This window comes from Xenia sp. Carnegie-2017, unplaced genomic scaffold (genome assembly GCF_021976095.1).
Source record: "Xenia sp. Carnegie-2017 unplaced genomic scaffold, XeniaSp_v1 HiC_scaffold_20, whole genome shotgun sequence".
Lineage (NCBI taxonomy): Eukaryota > Metazoa > Cnidaria > Anthozoa > Malacalcyonacea > Xeniidae > Xenia > Xenia sp. Carnegie-2017.
The window spans coordinates 14307411-14327888 of NW_025813483.1; the positions used below are offsets into that span (position 1 = coordinate 14307411).

Sequence of the window (20478 nt, forward strand, 5' to 3'; positions counted from 1 at the left end):
ACGTGGAGTTGAAAAAAAGGTAACTTCTCTATGTAAGGTAAAAATAATTAGAAGAAAATACCTGAAGATCTTTAAAACCAACTTCACCCAGGGATTTTTCATCTAATTCCGGTGTTAATTCGTGACCTTGTGATATCAAACGAAACGGAGGTAGTTCACCTGAAAACGAAGATGCTAAAGACGAGTAGACAGGCGGACCAAGTTTGATTAGATCGTTTTCACACTTCCTCATTTGATCGTGTTTGTCTTGTAATTTCTTACACCAGTAGGTGACCTCAGCCCGTAGTTCGGCAACCAAATCAGTAGAAGACATTTTAAATGTTGCCTGTTTCAGATGTAAACGTTAGTAACGAAAATTCAACAGAACGATAAAGTTAGGAATGCAATAGAAATGTATTACCTTGTCCGTCCTTCCGGCAGGCTGACATATCACACGAATCGGATAAATTTTTTCGTTATTATAAACTTTCAATTTATGTGGCTGAATTCCTTGGCCAGCTAAGGAACGTAGTTTTAAATGGTACGCAAACCTGAAAAAAAATATATAAAGTCATCTTATGTTTCATCACGCGATTAAAGCAACTAACTACTTCACTCACCTTTGTTTAAAAAGTTTGAGATGTTCCTTTAACAAAGTGAGAGCGCGTTTCATCACTTTTAAACTAACATCGACATTCTAAAATCATACACAATACAAATTATTATAGAGATAATGTTATCGCGGTATAATACTCGATTTACTGCATTACATTTTAAAACAATAGTTCAATCTTGCATTATTACTATGTATAGTAAAGCCTGGTCCTCTCTTGCGAAATAAACATAAGCATGAAAGTCTGTGCTTATATTTATGCTTATGCTTGTGTTTATGCTTATGTTACAAGTGAGGAGCAGTCTTAAATTCGTGGAAATATGTTATGAAATTAAATAACCTCAACAAATTCGAAGATAAATACAATAAACATGTGTTGTTCCTATATGAATTTTAATGCTATTTTTACAATCATACCTCGGTAAATTTTCTTGAAGCGTTTTCCAAACTCTCCATGCACTTATGAACATATTCTTTCTCTCGTCGAAGACTTCCCTTTTCGTCTGAAACAAAATCAAATCCTGCTTTTAATAAATAACATTATAAAACATAACATTCTTCTAAATTATTAACACCAGCCATACATAAGTAACAATTATTGAGGATTAATATAATAATGATTAATTATCGAGCCAAAGTTTGTCGCTATCAACCGAAGAGGAAGGCTAAATTGGTGTCTTCGCCATTGGAATGACGTCATAAAAAAAGTGCTAAATCACGTTATGGCGTCACTCATTGGATATAACGATTTCACGCATGTCTATTAGCCAACAAAAAGTTGTCAATCTTTCAAAAAATGTTATTTTAATCAAAACATGTTTGAAGGAATTTTTTACCATTTATGTAGAAAGAATTCAAAAATGTAATCGCCGCTTGACTGACTTCACTTGATTCAGCTGTCAACGCAATACTCCACAACTGATCCATACCAGCTACCTAAATCATATAAAGTATTCTTAAGTGTCCATGCAACATCTACATCTTTAGTAGTTTGTGATAAACAAACCTTATTGCATTTATTTTGTTCTTCGTGAAGAAAGAGTGAAAAAAGTTGTTGAAACAAGTTCAAACCGGTCATGGAAACCGTTTCAGGTTTTAATGCTGACATCTGCAAAAAAAAACCCAAATAATCAACTATGTGTAAATGACTGCTAAAGTTCTCATAAGGCACTCGCAAAAATAGCAAGATGGCTTTCCATAGTCATACAGTAAAGCAATGCTCAGTAATACTACAGCAACAAATACAGACACTTTGCATCCTTTACTTTCCATTGTAATACAGTATAAAAATGCTCAGTAATACTACAGCAACAATTACAGACACTTTGCATCCTTTACTTTCCATTGTAATACAGTATAGCAATGCTCAGTTATACTACAGCAACAATTACAAACACTTTGCATCCTTTACTTTCCATTGTAATACAGTATAAAAATGCTCAGTAATACTACAGCAACAATTACAGACACTTTGCATCCTTTACTTTCCATTGTAATACAGTATAGCAATGCTCAGTTATACTACAGCAACAATTACAAACACTTTGCATCCTTTACTTTCCATTGTAATACAGTATAACAATGCTCTGTTGTACTACAGCAACAATTACAAACACTTTGCATCCTTTAATTTCCATTGTCATACAGTATAAAAATGCTCAGTTGTACTACAGCAACAATTACAAACACTTTGCATCCTTTACTTTCCATTGTAATAAAGTATAAAAATGCTCAGTTATACTACAGCAACAATTACAAACACTTTGCATCCTTTACTTTCCATTGTAATACAGTATAAAAATGCTCAGTTATACTACAAAAAACATCTGCAAACACACTGTATCCTTTACCTTTTCTTTGAAGATATACTTGAATGTAGGTATATCCAAAGCATGTAAGTCTTTATTTCGAGCTTGATTAACAAACCATTCGAGAGTATCGTCACAGCATTCGTCATTCTCCACCAAACTTGACCATAAAAGATCCACTTGATGAGAAGTCAGTCCTGTGGAATGCAAAGAAGAGCTTGAGTCTCCATCAACATTTGTAACTCGTACACAACCTCAAAGCAACCGACATCGAAACTCTTGCTGCATACAAAAAAGCACAACAAAACATCCAAAATAAAAAAAACGCGAACTCACTGAATTTAGAAGGCGAGAGCTCAGTCGAGTAAACGGAAGTTAGGAATTGTAGTCTTGCTTGAACCTCCTCGTAATGATTATAAAACATCTCAGGAGAAATAGTTCTTTGTTGACAGTAGTAAACAAGGTTCTCAAAAAATAATTTCATCATGTTAAGTTTCTTGTTGGCGTTGTCGACAACTTCGTAAGTGCTTGTCTCGTTGAATTGTTGAAAGGAGCAGAACAATTTTGGAAGAAGGCTCAACGACAACACCACTGACCTGGAAACAACAATAAAAATTCGGTTTTGCAATGAACAGGTGTACAGACCTAATTTAATCACATCTATTGAACCAATAATCTAGTCAGATCTAATGAGCCAATAATTTAATCAGATCTAATGAACCAATAATCTAATCAGATATAATGAACCTATAATTTAATCAGATCTAATGAACCAACAATCTAATCAGATCTAATGAATCAACAATCTAATCAGGTCTCATGAATCAATAATCTAATCAAGTCTAATGAATCAATAATCTAATCAGATCTAATGAACCAATAATCTAATCAGGTCTAATGAATCAATAATCTAATCAGATCTAATGAATCAATAATCTAATCAGGTCTAATGAATCAATAATCTAATCAGATCTAATGAACCAATAATCTAATCAGATCTTACATATTTCGAGCAAGATTGTCAATACATCCTTTCACAAATTGAAGACGTAACTTCTTATCTCCAGCACAACAAATCAACTGACACAGCAGTTTTTCAGCTTCTTGTAGTAAACCATCTTCAAGTTGACACTGAAAAAGTTCAATAAATGAAATGCAAACTTAGTATCCATCGATAATCGATCATCATTTCTTATTAAAGGGTTCGTACAAACCAAAAGTGATGAAATTCCAGCATTTTTAAAGAACTTTAATAACGAGTAAAAGCTTATGTTGCATGAAAAGCACAACTAACGCAAAAAATTATGAAACACAAAATCAAAACTAAATTCTTTTTGACAAATTCAAGGACATTCAAGTATTGGGCGCCAAATGTGTTTTTACGTATTATTTAAAGAATGAGTATCAGGGTCATACTTTGCGCGCTTAATGTTTATGTTTTCATGTACGGGAACATCTGTGCGTTTAAACATCCGATGTGTATTCAGTAGAGGTTTTGTTTCGTTTATTAACTTATGTGATCATATTTATTTATAGAAAGCATTTATGGTTGATAGTTTGACTGCTTCTACAATATTCACGCCGTATTTATATGCTGTACTAATGCAGTCAAATCAAACATATTACAGCGGCCATTTTCGGGGTCCCTTAAAATGACCAACCAAGCGCGCAAAGCATGACGGTGATACTCATTCTTTAACTTGCAAATATTTTGCATTATTTATTTTAATATATAATATAACCAAAACTCGCCAACCGATGTAACGTAATCATATGAAATAAGGTCTTAAGGTTTTGCAGTTCAAAGTTATCCTTTAATTCAGTATGTAATCAACCATTGGCTTAATTAAAAATCTAACAAATATTTACGAAAAAAGCTCTCTGATTGGCTTAATTAAACATCAATCTCACGTATATAAAAAGCTATCTGATTGGCTTAATTAAACATCAATCTCATATACATGAAAAAAGCTCTTTGATTGGCTCAATTAAACAAGAGTGGGGATTATTGACACACAGATTAAATAACAAATTTCATTGGTTCAAATGATGTAATAGAAGAGTAGAAAGAAAATGAAATGAACTTACGGCGTTTTTCCACTGAACAATATCCCACAACAAAGTATTTCCTTCGACACAGACATCTTCTAATCTCAAATCAACTTTCTTACTTTCGTCATTTGTATTCGTTACAACCTCGTGATGTTTGCACGCACTGCACTCTTCATCATCGAAATCGTCAAGGACAGCTCGGTCCGAGCACGTGAATGACTCGTGACTATCACTAGTACTGCTACCGGACATTTCCTTTACATTCTCATCTTGGCTATAAACGATGGTCGAGCCACTGAACTCTCGTTTAACTGCTGGAGCCATTTCTTGTTGGGAATCGCTAAACATTAATCATACAACGTTTTTTTCTAAAAGATAATGCTTTGCTCTTAAACAAACAGACAGAACAAAATATATAACTTTAGAGCATACGAGCATACCTTCATTAGAGAGGGGCGGGGTACCTATATTCCGAGAAACTTGCTAGCATACCCCCTCACTTAGAGAGGGGCGAGGTACCTCTATTCCGAGAAACTTGGAAGAAAACCTTTGTTTTACACAGATTTAAGGGGGTTTACCTAATTTCAGAGGTCGGAAACTTAGCTTACTTCAGGCAGAACAAAAGGCATACCTTACTTCAAGCAAATTTGAGGAGCATACCTTACTTCAGACAGAGTTGGTAGGCATATCTTACTTCAGACAGAGTTGGTAGGCATATCTTACTTCGGGCAGAGTTGGTAGGCATATCTTACTTCAGACAGAGTTGGTAGGCATATCTTACTTCAGACAGAGTTGGTAAGCATATCTTACTTCAGACAGAGTTGGTAGGCATATCTTACTTCAGACAGAGTTGGTAAGCATATCTTACTTCAGGCAGAGTTGGTAGGCATATCTTACTTCAGGCAGAGTTGGTAGGCATACTTACTTCAGACAGAGTTGGTAGGCATATCTTACTTCAGACAGAGTTGGTAGGCATATCTTACTGGGCAGAGTTGGTAGGCATATCTTACTTCAGACAGAGTTGGTAAGCATATCTTACTTCAGGCAGAGTTGGTAGGCATATCTTACTTCAGGCAGAGTTGGTAGGCATATCTTACTTCAGACAGAGTTGGTAGGCATATCTTACTTCAGGCAGAGTTGGTAGGCATATCTTACTTCAGACAGAGTTGGTAGGCATATCTTACTTCAGGCAGAGTTGGTAGGCATATCTTACTTCAGACAGAGTTGGTAGGCATATCTTACTTCAGACAGAGTTGGTAGGCATATCTCACTTCAGACAGAGTTGGTAGGCATATCTTACTTCAGACAGAGTTGGTAGGCATATCTTACTTCAGACAGAGTTGGTAGGCATATCTTACTTCAGGCAGAGCTGGTAGGCATATCTTACTTCAGACAGAGTTGGTAGGCATATCTTACTTCAGACAGAGTTGGTAGGCATATCTTACTTCAGACAGAGTTGGTAGGCATATCTTACTTCAGACAGAGTTGGTAGGCATATCTTACTTCAGGCAGAGTTGGTAGGCATATCTTACTTCAGGCAGAGTCGGTAGGCATATCTTACTTCAGGCAGAGTTGGTAGGCATATCTTACTTCAGGCAGAGTCCGTAGGCGTAACTTACTTCAGACAGAGTTGGTAGGCATATCTTACTTCAGACAGAGTTGGTAGGAATATCTTACTTCAGGCAGAGTTGGGGACATTATACATGAGAAGAATTGGATGCATACCTTGCTTCAGGAAGAGCTGTGTCAAGACTCGCATCACTGATTGTACTTGTGCTACTGGGACTACCAATGGTGAGATGACGTCTTTGAATTAAGTTAGAGTTAAGAGACGCAACCACGGCAGCAGCTGTGTTCGCTAGTAAAAATAAACAGAACATTCACATCGTCCAATGGCAAAACCAGCAAAATTTCTAAGGACTGATAGGGTTAGAAAGGATAATGGAGTACTGGTAATGCGGGTGTGTATAATAATATCATAAACTGCTCGTGTATTTACCTCCAACAACATGAGTGCCAGATGTATCATTATTTTGTGTGGTCATGCGACCAGCTTGAGAACTAAAAGCTTTACTCCACACTACTCTCGTCAGAACCAAAGCCAAACATAACGTCTGTTTGTTGTGTGAAGGTACAGGTAAACTTGACACCAGTCCCAAAAGATATTGGATTAACTCGGTGTTGAGATATTTGGCAAGTGTCGTGAGCAGATCGTGAACATAACGACTGGCATGTTTAAGCTGTAGACGGACACAAAATGCAATAAAAAAAGAAAGTTTTTGAACATTTTCTTCTCCCTTTTGTATACCAAATTAAAAGAGCTGATCTTTACCTGGGCAGCAGCCCAGATACACTGCAAATCCTCGTTAGTTATTTTCGCCTCTTGCGCCAGAAAGTTTAAAATAACTTGAGATTGTTTAAGCAACTACAATAAAACAAACACGTATTCTTGAAATCTTAAACATGATTGCTTGCAAACAACATGTGACGTTTTAAACAACCAATCACGTCATTCCCACCTCGACATGTAGGTTGGGTCCAAACAAGTGTTCAATGATATTCATGTCAACCAACCACGAAGCAAGACCAGCACACATTCTAAATAATAGAGACACAACGAGTTAACTATCATGTACCCGTAATATCACTCACTGTTCTAACTTACTCGTCGACATCCCCAGACACTTGTGTGTCGCTATGAAAAATTTCGATGAAAGTATGAACTTGGTTCTAAACATTGAAACAAAATAAAAAATTAATTTCACGACAAAAAAAAAGACAATTAGCTAACATCACAAAGTGAGAAATTCCGTATTCTCTTCAAAAGATATTGTCGAACATACCGTAATTTGATTGAGACCAGTCAACCTTACAGTCAATGTGGACGATGTAAAATAGCGAAATGCCAATTCCATGCTGTCCCTGCAAATAAATTAAAATGATGGGAGAACTTGAGAGCTGGTCAGTGCAAGCTCAAGACCATTGATATTGGCAGCACTGGGCTATGGTTGACATTGGTAGCATTGACATATAGTAGATTGACATTGTTGGTCTAGGGTTGTCATTGATCTTTGGTTGGGATTATGCTGTGGTCATCATTATACATACCTGTCAAACAATAGGTTATACTGTGGTGGACTTTTGACAGTTGTCCACATTGTATCAGCCATCAATCTTCTCTCTGATAATCTCAGTTCTTTATCCGTCAATTTACAGAGATACCTTGAACATTTCAAAAAACTCCATTGAAAAGAATGGCAAATAAATATAGGTGTTTTAGGTACCTAAATGTTACATCACAGCTTACCTAATCACTGGACATCGCAAAGGCATAATGTGTTGAACTATTGCTTTGACATGAAACCAAACACGAAGCTAGATGAGAAGTTGATTGAAAATAATTTAGAAGATATCATAAAGTTTCCATAGTTGACTTAACATCTTCCCAACAATGAAATGAACAAACCTGTTGTACAACAGAGATGAAACTATGTGCCAAAGGAAGTGGGAAATTGGATGGTTCCATATCACGAAAACATGCTTGTATCAAATTGAGACCATGATTTTCGCAGAAGAAAACAATGTTGTACAATAAAATGTCGGATATTTCACCTTCCTAAAATTTCATACAGGATGTATATGTCAGTGGTGTGAGCTGCCTGCAAGTTTGGTTGTGAAATGTAAATTTTAGATTATTATCATCATTTATTTTGATAGAAATTTATTGCCTTTTAAGGGACTGAACATTGAAATATTTAAACTGCACAACAAAACTTGTGGTATAATGATGCTACTGATACACATGCTAAGTCATTAAGAACAGACAAAAAGATCTTATCACAAATTTTTACTCACATTTATATCACAATATTTGCTTGTCAAACTCTTTTCTATTCGAATTTGTCCCTGTTGGAGAACAAAAATTGAGAAGTTGTTTTAGTAGCTACATATAGCTGTAAATGCACAAACTTTCTTGAAGATAAAAATTACAAATTAAAGTAAATAAAGTAAATGGTTTGAACCCGGGAGTATCGTTACATGTTTGTAAATGTAGATCGCCAGTTTGGTATAGTCCTGAGAAGGACTGTTTTTGCTGTTGTTGACTGACATTTCGACAACCTTAGCAGTAGTCATCTTCAGAGTCAAAAGATGACTACCGCTTTTGACTCTGAAGATGACTACCGCTAAGGTTGTCAAAACGTCAGTCAACAACAACAAAAACAGTCCTTCCCAGGACTATACCAACCTGGACGATCTACATTTACGAACATGTAAATTAAAATAACAACAGCATAGTAAGACGACTTCAAACTATGGTTTGACATATTTTAACTGACAATGCAAGTAAGACTCCAATGTTTCTCCCTGAGATTTAAACTATCATAGTTTGTAAGAGAACTCTAAATTTATTTATTAGAATAGCACAACAACAGAGCTCTAACTTACTCCAGCATATATTTTGTGAACTTTATAAAGTGGAAAATTTATCTGTAACACTTTCCCAATGGATAAAAATATTTTCATTGCTTCATCATCACTCCAGTTTTCATCGTCTGTCGTTTCATCATAATGACTGCTCTGTTCACAAACTTTCCCTGCTTTTAACTTAAGTGATCTCACACGCTTCTTTAGATATTCCACAGCAACATCGATAAGCAGTTTAACAGCTTCTCTTAGCTCAACAAGATAGGCATTTTCTCGGAAGATGCATTTACATTGTCTACAAAGTGGAATATAGTTAAACCTTAAAACCAATAAGTAAATCACTCTTATACTTGTAAATTAATCCTTCCCAAGAGAGTGCAAGTTGCAAGGAATGAAGTGGTCTATTTATTTAATGAATAATTGTAAACAAAGGAATATGTATTAGACAAATTTTCATCAAACTAGATTGTTCCAAAATGTAAGTCAATGTATGTTAAGCAAATATATTTGCTTCAAATGCACATACCAACTTAAACTCAATATGTTAAGCTTGCGTGTTATCAGGGATGAAGATGGCAAACTTCAATGTCAGCATCAAGAATGAAGATGAAATTCTTTGGCATAAGCAGTTATACATTGCACATATGAACAAATAGTCTACCAAATACTTAATAACGAACTGTGGAAACTTTGATTTACAAATGACATTAAGACATTAAAACATGATACTTGATTACATTTGCTTCACAATTAGAAAAAAGAATTATTTTATGAGAGTAACAATAAACAATTGAATAAATGGTAAAATTGTGGCCTATTTATTATAGCAAAAGGTTGTGGAAAAACCTGTAACAGCTGGAAAAAATATATCACAAATGGATAAAAACTGTAATAGTAGAGCAAATCCCAGCTGCAAATTGTCTGCAGGCATTGTTCATCTCAGTTATTTTTCACTATAACATTGATTTAGAATGGTAAATACAGTATGATTAGATTGTTGTGTGTTGGTTTATCGTTGATTTAGAAAAACTTGGTAAATCTTTCAAAGATCTACTGGCCTTAACCTTTGGATTCACAAAATCTATTTGTTTGGAAAAAAACACCTAATCTATCCGTAATATAATAAACTCGTTTTTTGAAAGAGGAAAGAACGTTTATCACAAAGGACCGTTTTCCGCTAAATTATAGAAAGTTTCTCAAAATTCCACATATTGCTTGACCTACCGCTGGGGCCATGTCAAAATAAAAGCAATAAGGTTTCCAAGATCTTCACGGTCGAACTCTTTTCTTCCAGATTTATGCGCTAAACAAAATGAAGAGAACATTAAGCGTTGATATAAATGGCAACCACATTTCTACAAACAATAATATAAAAAACGCATCAGGGAGAGCTTACTCTTTTCCAATGTCGCGAGAATATCGTTGCAGCAATCTGGCATTTTAAAAATTCCAAAAAACTAAAAGCATATCTGCTCTAAGCCACGCTGTAAACCTTTAATCTTCAAATCTTTTCGGCGGGTCAGTTTTAAACGTGCTTTAATTCTCCTAAACTATTTTTTAAAATCTTCATCAATCCGCCATCTTTTCCACGAAGCAAGTCTTTTTTCCATCCATCAAAAGGTAAAACTTCAATGACGAATTTCAATATGGCGCAACCAGGAGGTATAATAATTCATAATTCATCGTAAAATTCACGAACTCATCATAAGATTCATCGATATTTTTTCCTATTTTATTTTCAATTTATTTTAGGCTCCTTTTATCATGTTTGTATCGAGTGATTTTCTTTTATTTTCATGTACCTATAGCGAATGGTTTTGGCCAGTATCATTGTAACTACTGTCAATCAGACTGCACTACCTTGCGTGTGAAATGCGCAGAATGTCAAGATTTTGATCTTTGTGTCCAGGTTTGATAACGTCATGTAAAGTCTGTGTTGAATGATGCTCTATATTTGTTTTAATGTTAATCTTTTTCAGTGTTTTTCATCTGGGGCAGAGATGGGAAACCATGTTCGAGATCATAATTATCAATTAATTGTAAGTCTTGCAAAAGAAGCGACTGGACGTTGTATACATTTGTAGAATAGCTTTTGCGAAAGCTACCAGAGGTGTTGGGCTACAGTGATTAGCGATTGTATGATTACAATCTATTTCTCATGACATGAATGGACAGTTCAGATACCTGGGCTGTCGTGTACCATCAATCCATTTAACAAAGCAGTCTCATATGAAGTACTATGTGACTATGTTTGCAAAAAATCACCCAATAATAAACTTGGGTGATTATCCTAACCCTTCACCTTGTGCGAGTTCTTCCTTCTACTTGTACATACTTTATTTCCCTTGTGCACACATTTCTTTTGCGAGACTAAAACATGCACGCTGGCTAATCCACTGCTCGAGGAGTGTGTTGTTTGCCCAGTGACCTCTCCCCTGACTTTTTGATAGCTCAATTACCTTGTAAGTTATCTCTTTGCTATAATTTTTATGTAAGCTAAGCTTTTCTTGTGGAAGTCATCACTTCTTAACTCGAAAGTTCGGGTAAAGTTGGGTTTCACTCTTTGAAGTAAAATTGGCACTTTTATAATAATTTTACTAATTTGAGAATGTACATTTTTAGGACAATGGAACATTTCCTCTGTTTATTGAAACATGGAGTGCAGAGGAAGAAATGTTGCTTCTTGATGCTGTAGAACAACATGGTCTTGGCAACTGGTAAGATATGCAAATCATGATACTGTAACATATATGTCAATATATTAAAGTGTTAATTTTTAAAATCTACAGGGTTGATATTGCAGATCATATTGGCACAAAGACTCTTAGTGGTAATGCAAATAGAAGTTTGTTTGTCCTTACCATTGCATATTGTGAAATGTTTAATGTTTTTTAGAGACAAAAGCCCATTACAATGGAGTTTATATAGATGGACATGTTGGAAAAGGTTTTGAAAAGTAGTTCATTCGAATGAGTTGTATATAATGTGCTAAAATTATATTTCCTTTTCTTAGCAACCATTCCTGAGTTTGTTTGCAAAATAACAGACCATACATCAACTTCGACAGGTTTGTTTGCCACTTTTCATCGCTTTGCTTTGGTTGCAAATGAAATTTGGGACAGTGATCTTGTAAAACATTTATTTCAGGTGAACTTTCTCCCACTTTAACACATCCTCCAGAAATACTCGACATTAGTTTAGTTGAACAGCAGGATCTTGGATATATGGCACTTCGAGATGATTTTGATAAGGTATTTTGTAAATAAAGTATTCAAAAAAATCCCCAGTCACATAAAACAACAATTTCAGTTTGGTGATTGTCACTTCTGTAGGAACATGATAATGATGCAGAGACGTTAATTAGCAATATACAACAATCTTCAGAGGACGATGATTTAGAGCTGGGTAATCAGATATATTATGAAAAAATATTTATTATGAAGTTTAAATATGAAATTTTCAGGAAAAAGTTCTCTTGGTCAGCCTCATTTTTTTAGTAATGAAAACGTGGGGTCATATTTTTTTCTGTTTTGAGACCTAATGAAGAATATTTTACGAGAAAAACATTATTTTTGGTTTAGCAATGAAGGAAGCCATGGTTGATATGTATATCGAGAGATTAAAAGAAAGACAGCATAGAAAAACTATCGCGAGGGAACATGGTTTGATTGCTAGTAAACATAAAATCACAGGTTGTCAAGGATATTTTCTGTATTAGTCACAGCTTGTTATTTTTTGTGCTCATTTTAAACGTTATTTTAGCATCAAGACGAAAGCTTACCAAGAGCGATAGGTATCGTGGTTTTTACTTAAGTTTCTGAGAACTATTGTCGTAAAGAATAATATTTTTAAGAAAAGATGGCGTGAAGAATGTTGATAAAGTTCAATTGAAATGAAAGTGTTTCGTGTATTTGACATTCTGTATAAAGACTGAAAATCTCAGTTTTTTATTTATGCAAATCTTTATATTGATCTGAGAATTTCTCGTCATTTACAGGAATGTGGAAGTAGAATATTATTTATGCTTGTCCTTTAATGTTTGTAGAGAATTTCGTGATGCAACCAGAGTGTTTGGTCGTCTTCAGCCAGCTGAAGATTGGGAGAGATTTCTGAACAATCATTCAAGTCAGACATGGAAAGCTCGTTAGTTTTTTCAACAACCCTGTCATTGTATAACGTTTTACTTTTCCTAGGACAAAGAGAATTACAATGTCAAATCAAAGAATTGATGCAGTACAGAAAGAACGGTGTTACAAAGTTGTCTGGTAAGTTAGAATTGCTTTGAAAACGCCAGGAAATTGTCTTCATTTTTTTGTTGATGTAATAATGCAAATATTTGAAGCTTGTCGAGAATACGACGAGCTGAAGTTGAGACGGGACAAAGAAAAGGAAAATCGCAAAAAGCAGGTATTGTCTTTTCCGTGTGTCTCGACCGTTTCTGCTGATACTGAAGCAAAAATTTATCATATTATTGAAGGATACTTCCTCACAAAGACGCACGAACGCAATTGGAAGAAAAGAGTACGTTTATTGAAGGGAAAATGTCGTTGAAACAATCTCGTTTGCGCTTTCTCACTTTTTCCATTTTTTTAGGACGAAAGTCGATAGAAAAAAGATCGAAAGAAAAGGTAATGAACGTTCCACTGCAAACCAGTGCCGATTCCTCTTCGTTTTAATCTCATTTTTCTTTACGTTTAAGGTCCTATTACCTGTCCTGAACTTGCCAACTCTTGCCTAGGGATTGAACTCCTGTCGTTGAGAGAGAAACAGGTTTGATCATTTATGTATTTTTGAAATTTGCCGCCATAAAATCAAATATAGGTCTTCTTTCGACTATAATTTCAGGTTCAATTCACTTACTTTAGATTTCTTTGTGCGGTAATAAATATTCACATAGCACATCAAACTTGCGGACTGGCTATGCTATTGCTAATGGTTCACATGAAGAAATGTAGTAACATTGCATTATCCTTTTCTTTCAGCTTTGCAACTCGCTGCAAATAAAGCCGATGTTTTATATCACAATGAAAGGAATTGTTTTAAAGGTCAGCTATGAATCTAATATAGAATAATATCAAACTTCGACATCGTTTTCGATAAAACACAGAGGAAAGCGAGTGATTACCTCAGAGAAAATTGCTCCATATATATTTAAAGTTCGTTAAACTGTGTTAGTGTGTGTTAGTAATACCATAATTTTAAAAATTGTTGCGACTTATATTCATCTTTATATAAAAATATTTTAGGATCATTCGTTACGAAGACGCGGCAATACCGTAAAAACCCGTTACCCTTCCTGCATTGGAAAATTGCAACGTAAACGCCTTCTGCTGTTTTTTAAGCAATGTGGATGGCTTAAACTTAGCTAGAAACGACATTTCAGTGCTTTAAAACGTATTAATATGTGACATGTTCTATTCACTGGCTGGTGTGAACAATCAAACCCTCGTTGTCCACTTCTATTCGATGTACTGTATATGAACCATTTGTCTATAAACGAACAAAAAATTTATTTATAGGATAAAATTAATACTGTATGAATAAGTATACTTAAAACAGATATAACCTCATAAGAAAGTTTTTTCAATATCCCTTCAAGTTGCTTGTGCATATCCGGTTCCTTTGTTATCGCTAATAGATAACCACCACCGCCAGCTCCAGCAAAACAACAACCTAGTTATAATGTTATAATATGCATGTAAAATCACGATAATGACTAACTGTGAATGTGCTCACATTTAAAAAGATAGCATCGTGTTACAGGGCATTACTTAACTAAAGCAAACTACGACTGCCGTGGGGGCATGGAATGCGATTAGATGACTGTGTCTCAAGAAGTTAGGAGAGAAAATAACAAGTTAAATTTTCTCAGGAACTTTCAAGGAAACACGATCTCTTGCAATCTCAGCAATTTGGGCTGATTTTATATTGGGTTTTATGTAAAAAATAATAAAATCGTCACTTTTTCAGCTTAATCTTTCTAAACTTGAAAATAACTTCATCGTGAAACGTACTGTTAAGGAATCTCGGTATATTTTGGAGGTTATATGGCATTTTCACAAAATTACATTCAGCAAACCAGCTTACCATATGAATAACTAAGAACGCTGTTTATTATTTCACGAATATCATCTGGTTCAGAATCTAAAAATGTTAATTAAAAAGATCGATTAATCAGCAATTTGCAAGTGCCCTAGACAAATGCCCATACATGGTCAATAGATTTCTCAGAGCAGTCAAACAATAGAGTAATTAAACAATAGAGAAATAAAACAATAGAGTAATCAAACGATACGTTTCTCAAGAAACATATCATAACAATGTTCTGAAAATTACATAGCAGAAGTAAAACTTGTAGTCTGGTTCTTGGTTATGTTACTGCTTGCAGTTGTTAACAGCCTAACTACAAACCTGGTGCCATGATCTTTTTCTGCTTCCTGTACACGTTCAGACATTTGCCCATAGCTATCAAATCACCTGTGAAAGACGACAGCTTTTATTGGAAAAAATTACAAAACTGACTAAACCTGCTGTCAAAAAAATAGAACAAAGAATCTCCGTAGAAACAACGAATCCCCGTATGAACGCCCGCGGCGTTTTAAGACGTTGGGATTACACCACTTAAATGAAGGATAAAGTTTCATTGTCTCAAATAAATTATCTTTTAAAGTGTGATGGACTTAGGGGGCAGATGTTCTGGGAGGTACGCACTTATCTTAAAAAACTTCTCTGGCACACCCCCGAGAAAAATTCATAAAAGAGTATTTCACACTGTGACGATTAATATAACCGTATTAGAAGGTATGAAATTGTACAATAAGACTAAGTAAAGGTAGAACTTCTCATTTCAAAGACAATTACATATTTCATACTACCACCATTTGCAATAGAGTATTGCCGTGCGCATTTTCAATGAAATATCAAACAATTATTGGATGAGGTTGAGCATGTTTGTGGATGTAGATCGTCCAGGTTAGTAGTGTCCTGAGAAGGAATGTTGTTGTTGACGTTGACTGACGTTTCGACAACCTTAGCGTGTGTGTGGGTGTCAATTGTGTATTGTCATCGTGGGTTTGTCTAAAGTAACGTGTTTAGTTGCTCGTTTGTTTGTATTGTGAATAAGTCGTTTGTAAGGTGCCGTTAATTGTTGTGATTTTGTTTAGGGGAGTTTGTTCAAAGTTGGTATACCAACTTTCTAACGGAAGTTGAGCATGATATCAACAATGATTCAAACCGATGTCAATGTTTTCTGCCGAAGCGAACTTAAACTATCTGAAATATTATTAAAACTAATCAATGTAGAACACTTTCAAACCTTCGCCAAACGCTTTTTTCAAGTTCTTCTCGTTTAAATGTGCTGTAAAATATGTTCAAAACCAGCTTCATCGCTTTTTTAGTGTTTTCCACATCCTTTTTACTCAAAAGCTTTCGCATATCGTTTTTAGAAACTGTGTCAAACCTCTCAATTATTTGATTTTTTCAAAACCGGCTTTTAAATAGGTCAATAATTGTAGAAACTATTATTTGTAGATATCATAGAAGATATGACGTCATAATTACAGATATCGAGAATTATTTACAGGCAGTTGACCAATCAAAACCGATATCGCTTACATAGGGGATAGTAATAAAGTTTAAATAAATTACTAAATGCGCATCCTTAACAGAAATAAAAAGTTTTTTAAACGTAATAACATTTTCATTACCCAAGGTTAACACATCTGTACGCCTATAAATCCACAATCGCCCAAGGCCCTTGCAACTTTAGCTAGAAGAACGGTGCATTCCCCTTGGAAAATCCGCACCCTTTCTGTGAATTGAGCATTTGTCCGTCCGCTCGCGGACTTTCTTTTCAACAATAATATTTGCATGTTTACTTCTTGAGCTATTGAAGTAATTGTGATATGTCAATTACAAAATATGTGGTGAGTCGTTTCCTGATTTACACTATTCTTTCCCTTTCATTTATTCTCGCCAACATGATTTTACGACAATAAAAAACTATTCCTGACTAAATTTCGACAACAGTTTTCCTACCATCACTCCAGGCTTTAGCACAAGTTCGAGCATTTTCCTTAAGATCATTCACATTGTTTATGATTTCTTCAGTTCCATCGCGCCATCGTCTTATTACATTCTGTAAGAACAGAGAAAAAAATCGTCATTATAAAGCAATATTCGAAATGCCAGTCGGAGAGCTAGCCTCGGGAACCTGTAAAAGATTTTTAGCCAATCTTGTTTTTCCAGTGTAGATTAACACCATATTACTAGAAACATTCTTCAACGTATCTTTACTTATGGTCAACTTTTCTGGATATACTTGAATTGGTACAACAGCTGGCGACTTAGTGTATTTCACCCCCGGTATAAGACCTCCGACCTGATCCTGCCAACCACCCCCTGTTGTTAACATTTGTTCCAGTTCTACCACAAGATGAATCAGATCTCTTTCACTATATTCGCGTTTCGTGATTCGCCAAATTGCGGCACAAATTGTGCCAGCTAGAATGCTACTTGTCCCCATACCCGAGCCAAAGGGTAAATAGGACCAAGAGTGGATTTCAAATCCACAACCGAACTTAGTCTTAAGCTGTTCGGCTAAAGTTAATTCTGATTTCATATCCACAACTTCAGTACACAAAAATGCAGTCTTGAGCAGCGCACCTAGAAAGAACAAATTCAAGTGCAACTATCTGCTTGAATTCACTTATTTTTAAAGTACTAACAGAACTAAGCTATCAGAGAGGCCAGGACATTGTTAATTAGAGGTAGGGGGAGGTATTCATATATTTTATGATCACAGCTCGTAAAAACAATTGATTTCAATGCTCATAAATTCATGTAATTGAACTCAAATGTATGAATATCCTTCCAAATTATTTACACATGGGGGTAGGAGGGGTACCTGAAAAGTTTTATGTTCACATAGTATCTTTATCGAACAACAAATCTAAAATGATTGTAGACTTTCTTAAACAGTATGCGCACATTTATTTTCATTCACAAGATATAATGGTTTTTTCAATACTCAATTTGCCTAACCATAATATCCTCATAATCTTTACATAAAACAACCAGTGATTACCTGATGCACTAGGCTCACAATAATCTTTAAGATCTTCCAATTTTTTACATTCTAGAATTTCTTGATGATTGGTTCTTTTGTCACACATGACAAGAATCAACTCATATCTACAAATATATATTGACAGACCCCATTTACCAGTTGAGTTTCTTATAACTTTCCATTCTTTGTCATTTCTAATTTGTATACACCATAAACTCACTTTGGAATTTTACGTATTTTTGCTCCAATAGGTTTCTATAAAAGAACATCTGGTTTTATGGCATAAACATGATGTTGAAATCTGAACATCTATAACTCACAATTCCATCCACTTTCACGGCAACATTAGTCACTTCACCTCCAGATTCATAGGTAATTGGTGGTGTATCACTCCAGCCACCTGAGAGATCAATGCGTGCTACAAAACAAAATCATTATCTCTAAACTATACAGTCAAATTCTTTAGCATATTGATGACAATCACCTGGCGCCTCAGCAATAATCCATTGGTTTTCATGCATACCATTCATTACGGTCAATTCTACAATATTAAAATCAAAACAATGTTGTGATGACATTAATCAGTAATATGAAAGAATAATTTAGGATTAATCTCAATTTCATACATTTACAGATTGAAGCATAACAAAGTGAAATTCTTTAAACAATAAACTATTTCTAGATATATATAGAAAAAGTAGATGGCTAGGCAAAGGACAGGGGGTGCATCTCTTCTCTATATTCTTGCTGGAGATATAAAAAAAACATGATAATGTATAACTATTGTTTCTTGCTTCGATGTGGCAGTATTTTGTGAAAAGGGAAAAAGGATGCACAAATCATAAACTCATTTAAGTTTTTGATGTGGACTCAGTCAATGCATGAAGAGTAGCCTGATACATAAAAATATTGCAAATGCATGATTTATCCATGACAAGTACAGTCATATGATTTACAAGACAATCTTGGACCCATGATATGGCAAGTTTCAGAGCTGTGCAAAGGTCCCTGACATCACTGAACCCACGAAAATTCCACAAATGTCTTTATACGCCACGTCTTTCAATAAATCCTACAAAAATTTTTCAAAGAACAACACACTGTTTCACATTTTATCATTAGTACCTTATACGACGCCAATATAAGTTAGAACTCCAACAGTGAAAAATTTACGAATCAAAACGAAGCAGTTTATAGCTAAAAAAGTTAATGCACTTGACGTCTGAATTTGTCGAAAGTTTAATAAACACATTGTTATTTCTAGCAAACCATATATCTGATATTAAAAGCAGTCGTTCAGTACATACGAAATCTTATCTCGTGAAAGAGCCTCTCTCCTTTCGCGTCTTTGATAAATCAAAAGAAGACAAATGTTAGGAACGATGTGGATAAATAAATTACAATGTTAGGAAATTACGATAATCATTTACATAACAATTACAATTTAACCTTATATGTCGTTTTATGTAATATAATACCATTCCGATCATCTCCGAGACGAAGGAATGGGCCTTGAAACGAGGCTCGATTTTTTTCGTCTTGCCCATCACTGGTAGATCTGGACTTCATTCAAAGTCAATGTGTCTAGGTTATTGTCCTTTGATTTTTACAAAACATTTTGAAAGGAGCAGGAATGTCTATAATAAAAAAATACAGCGTTTCAATTGGATAGCATCATTCCGTGTTCATTATGTTAAACTAAGAGAATGTACCTACGACGTAGTACCATGATTCCACTTCACTATATACCACAGATGTTTATTGTTTAATAAATTCACTCATTGATTTAAAGCATAGTAATTGATAAATCTTTCATGTAATCCAATTATTTAAAAAACACCTATACTCGTCACAGCAAGACCAGTGAATATAATAATTTCTCTCGAATTACCTGAGACATAACAAAGTTTATTGCAGTTGGTGGTAAATTTCTGTCAAAAAGTTGGTTCTCATTTCGTTTGGTGATTGCTGCAGATTTGCTGCACTACTACTTGAAGGTTTTAATGAGAAATTAATCTTGGCCTCATGAAGCAAAGAGTTGTCAGCCTGCTTGTTGTACTCCTAGTGGTCCAGCCATGTAAATTTTAGAAGAACAGCATTGGTCATTTATTTAGAAATCTATTATTTTCTTTTTCAAACGAAGAAAAAGTTTCAAAAGAAAGACGAAATAAGCGGACTGGCTTCCCAAAATATTTCTCTTTTCTTGAAAAGAACGTAATTTTTAACTTAAAAACTTAAAGTAATCGAGAGGGTTTGATCACCTTATTGCTAGGCTAATTTCATGATGTCCGGGGACGTTTTGTAAAATTGGCTGCAAATATATTGTTCCAATATTTAAGTAGAAATCATTATTTTCCTTATAAATAATTGTCACATTTTTTTTGTGATCTTTTAAGTAAAAGATTCAGGGTTAGGCAAACAGATTATAGCTACATATTTTGACTTCATACCCTTACAACAATGCTATTACAAGAGCCGTTCATAAAGAAGAGGGGCAATTCGAAGTCGGACCAACGGCTTAAGAGAGGGGGAGA

The 20478-nt window shown here is 34.8% G+C and overlaps 3 protein-coding genes across 5 annotated transcripts in view; 1 reads left to right on the plus strand and 2 right to left on the minus strand.

Annotated features, from left to right (window-relative positions):
- LOC124443213 (ubiquitin carboxyl-terminal hydrolase 34-like) overlaps nucleotides 1-10481 on the minus strand; it is a 25844-nt gene extending 15363 nt beyond the window's left edge. The window contains 23 exon segments of the mRNA XM_046993749.1: nucleotides 62-325; nucleotides 401-530; nucleotides 600-676; nucleotides 1010-1095; nucleotides 1429-1528; nucleotides 1599-1700; nucleotides 2443-2597; nucleotides 2737-2996; nucleotides 3404-3531; nucleotides 4489-4792; nucleotides 6178-6310; nucleotides 6452-6692; nucleotides 6785-6877; nucleotides 6972-7050; nucleotides 7118-7182; nucleotides 7296-7374; nucleotides 7561-7674; nucleotides 7760-7827; nucleotides 7919-8068; nucleotides 8308-8358; nucleotides 8899-9172; nucleotides 10102-10180; nucleotides 10274-10481. Of these exon segments, the coding sequence (XP_046849705.1) occupies nucleotides 62-325; nucleotides 401-530; nucleotides 600-676; nucleotides 1010-1095; nucleotides 1429-1528; nucleotides 1599-1700; nucleotides 2443-2597; nucleotides 2737-2996; nucleotides 3404-3531; nucleotides 4489-4792; nucleotides 6178-6310; nucleotides 6452-6692; nucleotides 6785-6877; nucleotides 6972-7050; nucleotides 7118-7182; nucleotides 7296-7374; nucleotides 7561-7674; nucleotides 7760-7827; nucleotides 7919-8068; nucleotides 8308-8358; nucleotides 8899-9172; nucleotides 10102-10180; nucleotides 10274-10316 (3075 nt within the window). The 5' untranslated portion in view covers nucleotides 10317-10481.
- Nucleotides 10482-10521: 40 nt separating this feature from the next.
- LOC124442177 (transcriptional adapter 2-beta-like) lies at nucleotides 10522-14475 on the plus strand. Its single transcript, XM_046992660.1, has 19 exons — nucleotides 10522-10539; nucleotides 10686-10786; nucleotides 10857-10916; nucleotides 11500-11594; nucleotides 11667-11707; nucleotides 11773-11823; nucleotides 11891-11944; nucleotides 12025-12128; nucleotides 12210-12282; nucleotides 12459-12569; nucleotides 12640-12670; nucleotides 12923-13002; nucleotides 13071-13142; nucleotides 13220-13284; nucleotides 13355-13398; nucleotides 13471-13505; nucleotides 13577-13647; nucleotides 13860-13922; nucleotides 14124-14475. The coding sequence occupies exons 1-19, from the start codon at nucleotides 10524-10526 to the stop codon at nucleotides 14244-14246; spliced, it is 1290 nt and encodes a 429-aa protein (XP_046848616.1). The 5' UTR covers nucleotides 10522-10523; the 3' UTR covers nucleotides 14247-14475.
- LOC124442178 (L-fucose kinase-like) lies at nucleotides 13999-19544 on the minus strand. Of its 3 annotated transcripts, none has more exons than XM_046992664.1 (12): nucleotides 19252-19544; nucleotides 18901-19016; nucleotides 18429-18485; nucleotides 18265-18362; nucleotides 18165-18199; nucleotides 17963-18069; nucleotides 17090-17541; nucleotides 16915-17014; nucleotides 15289-15354; nucleotides 14965-15021; nucleotides 14444-14550; nucleotides 13999-14367 (listed from the first exon to the last, which is right to left on the minus strand). In XM_046992664.1, the coding sequence occupies exons 3-12, from the start codon at nucleotides 18472-18474 to the stop codon at nucleotides 14296-14298; spliced, it is 1140 nt and encodes a 379-aa protein (XP_046848620.1). In that variant the 5' UTR covers nucleotides 18475-18485; nucleotides 18901-19016; nucleotides 19252-19544; the 3' UTR covers nucleotides 13999-14295. The 3 variants fall into 3 exon arrangements, with proteins under 3 accessions (XP_046848620.1, XP_046848618.1, XP_046848617.1); XM_046992662.1 differs by lacking the exon at nucleotides 18901-19016 and adding an exon at nucleotides 19070-19113 and having other exon boundaries at nucleotides 19252-19543; XM_046992661.1 differs by lacking the exon at nucleotides 18901-19016 and adding an exon at nucleotides 19070-19141 and having other exon boundaries at nucleotides 19252-19543.
- Between the last annotated feature and the right edge of the window lie 934 nt (nucleotides 19545-20478).

Excerpts from the sequence above, each read along its gene's own strand:
- LOC124442177 (XM_046992660.1), top strand. Across the intron at positions 10,787-10,856 it reads ATTTTGATCTTTGTGTCCAG|TGTTTTTCATCTGGGGCAGA; the intron begins GTTTGATAACGT and ends AATCTTTTTCAG. Across the intron at positions 12,129-12,209 it reads TTCGAGATGATTTTGATAAG|GAACATGATAATGATGCAGA; the intron begins GTATTTTGTAAA and ends TCACTTCTGTAG.
- LOC124442178 (XM_046992664.1), bottom strand. The coding sequence starts at position 18,474 with ATGAATGGTATGCATGAAAACCAATGGATTATTGCTGAGGCGCCAG. Across the intron at positions 17,015-17,089 it reads TGGCTAAAAATCTTTTACAG|AATGTAATAAGACGATGGCG; the intron begins GTTCCCGAGGCT and ends CTGTTCTTACAG. Across the intron at positions 15,022-15,288 it reads GAAAAAGATCATGGCACCAG|ATTCTGAACCAGATGATATT; the intron begins GTTTGTAGTTAG and ends TAACATTTTTAG.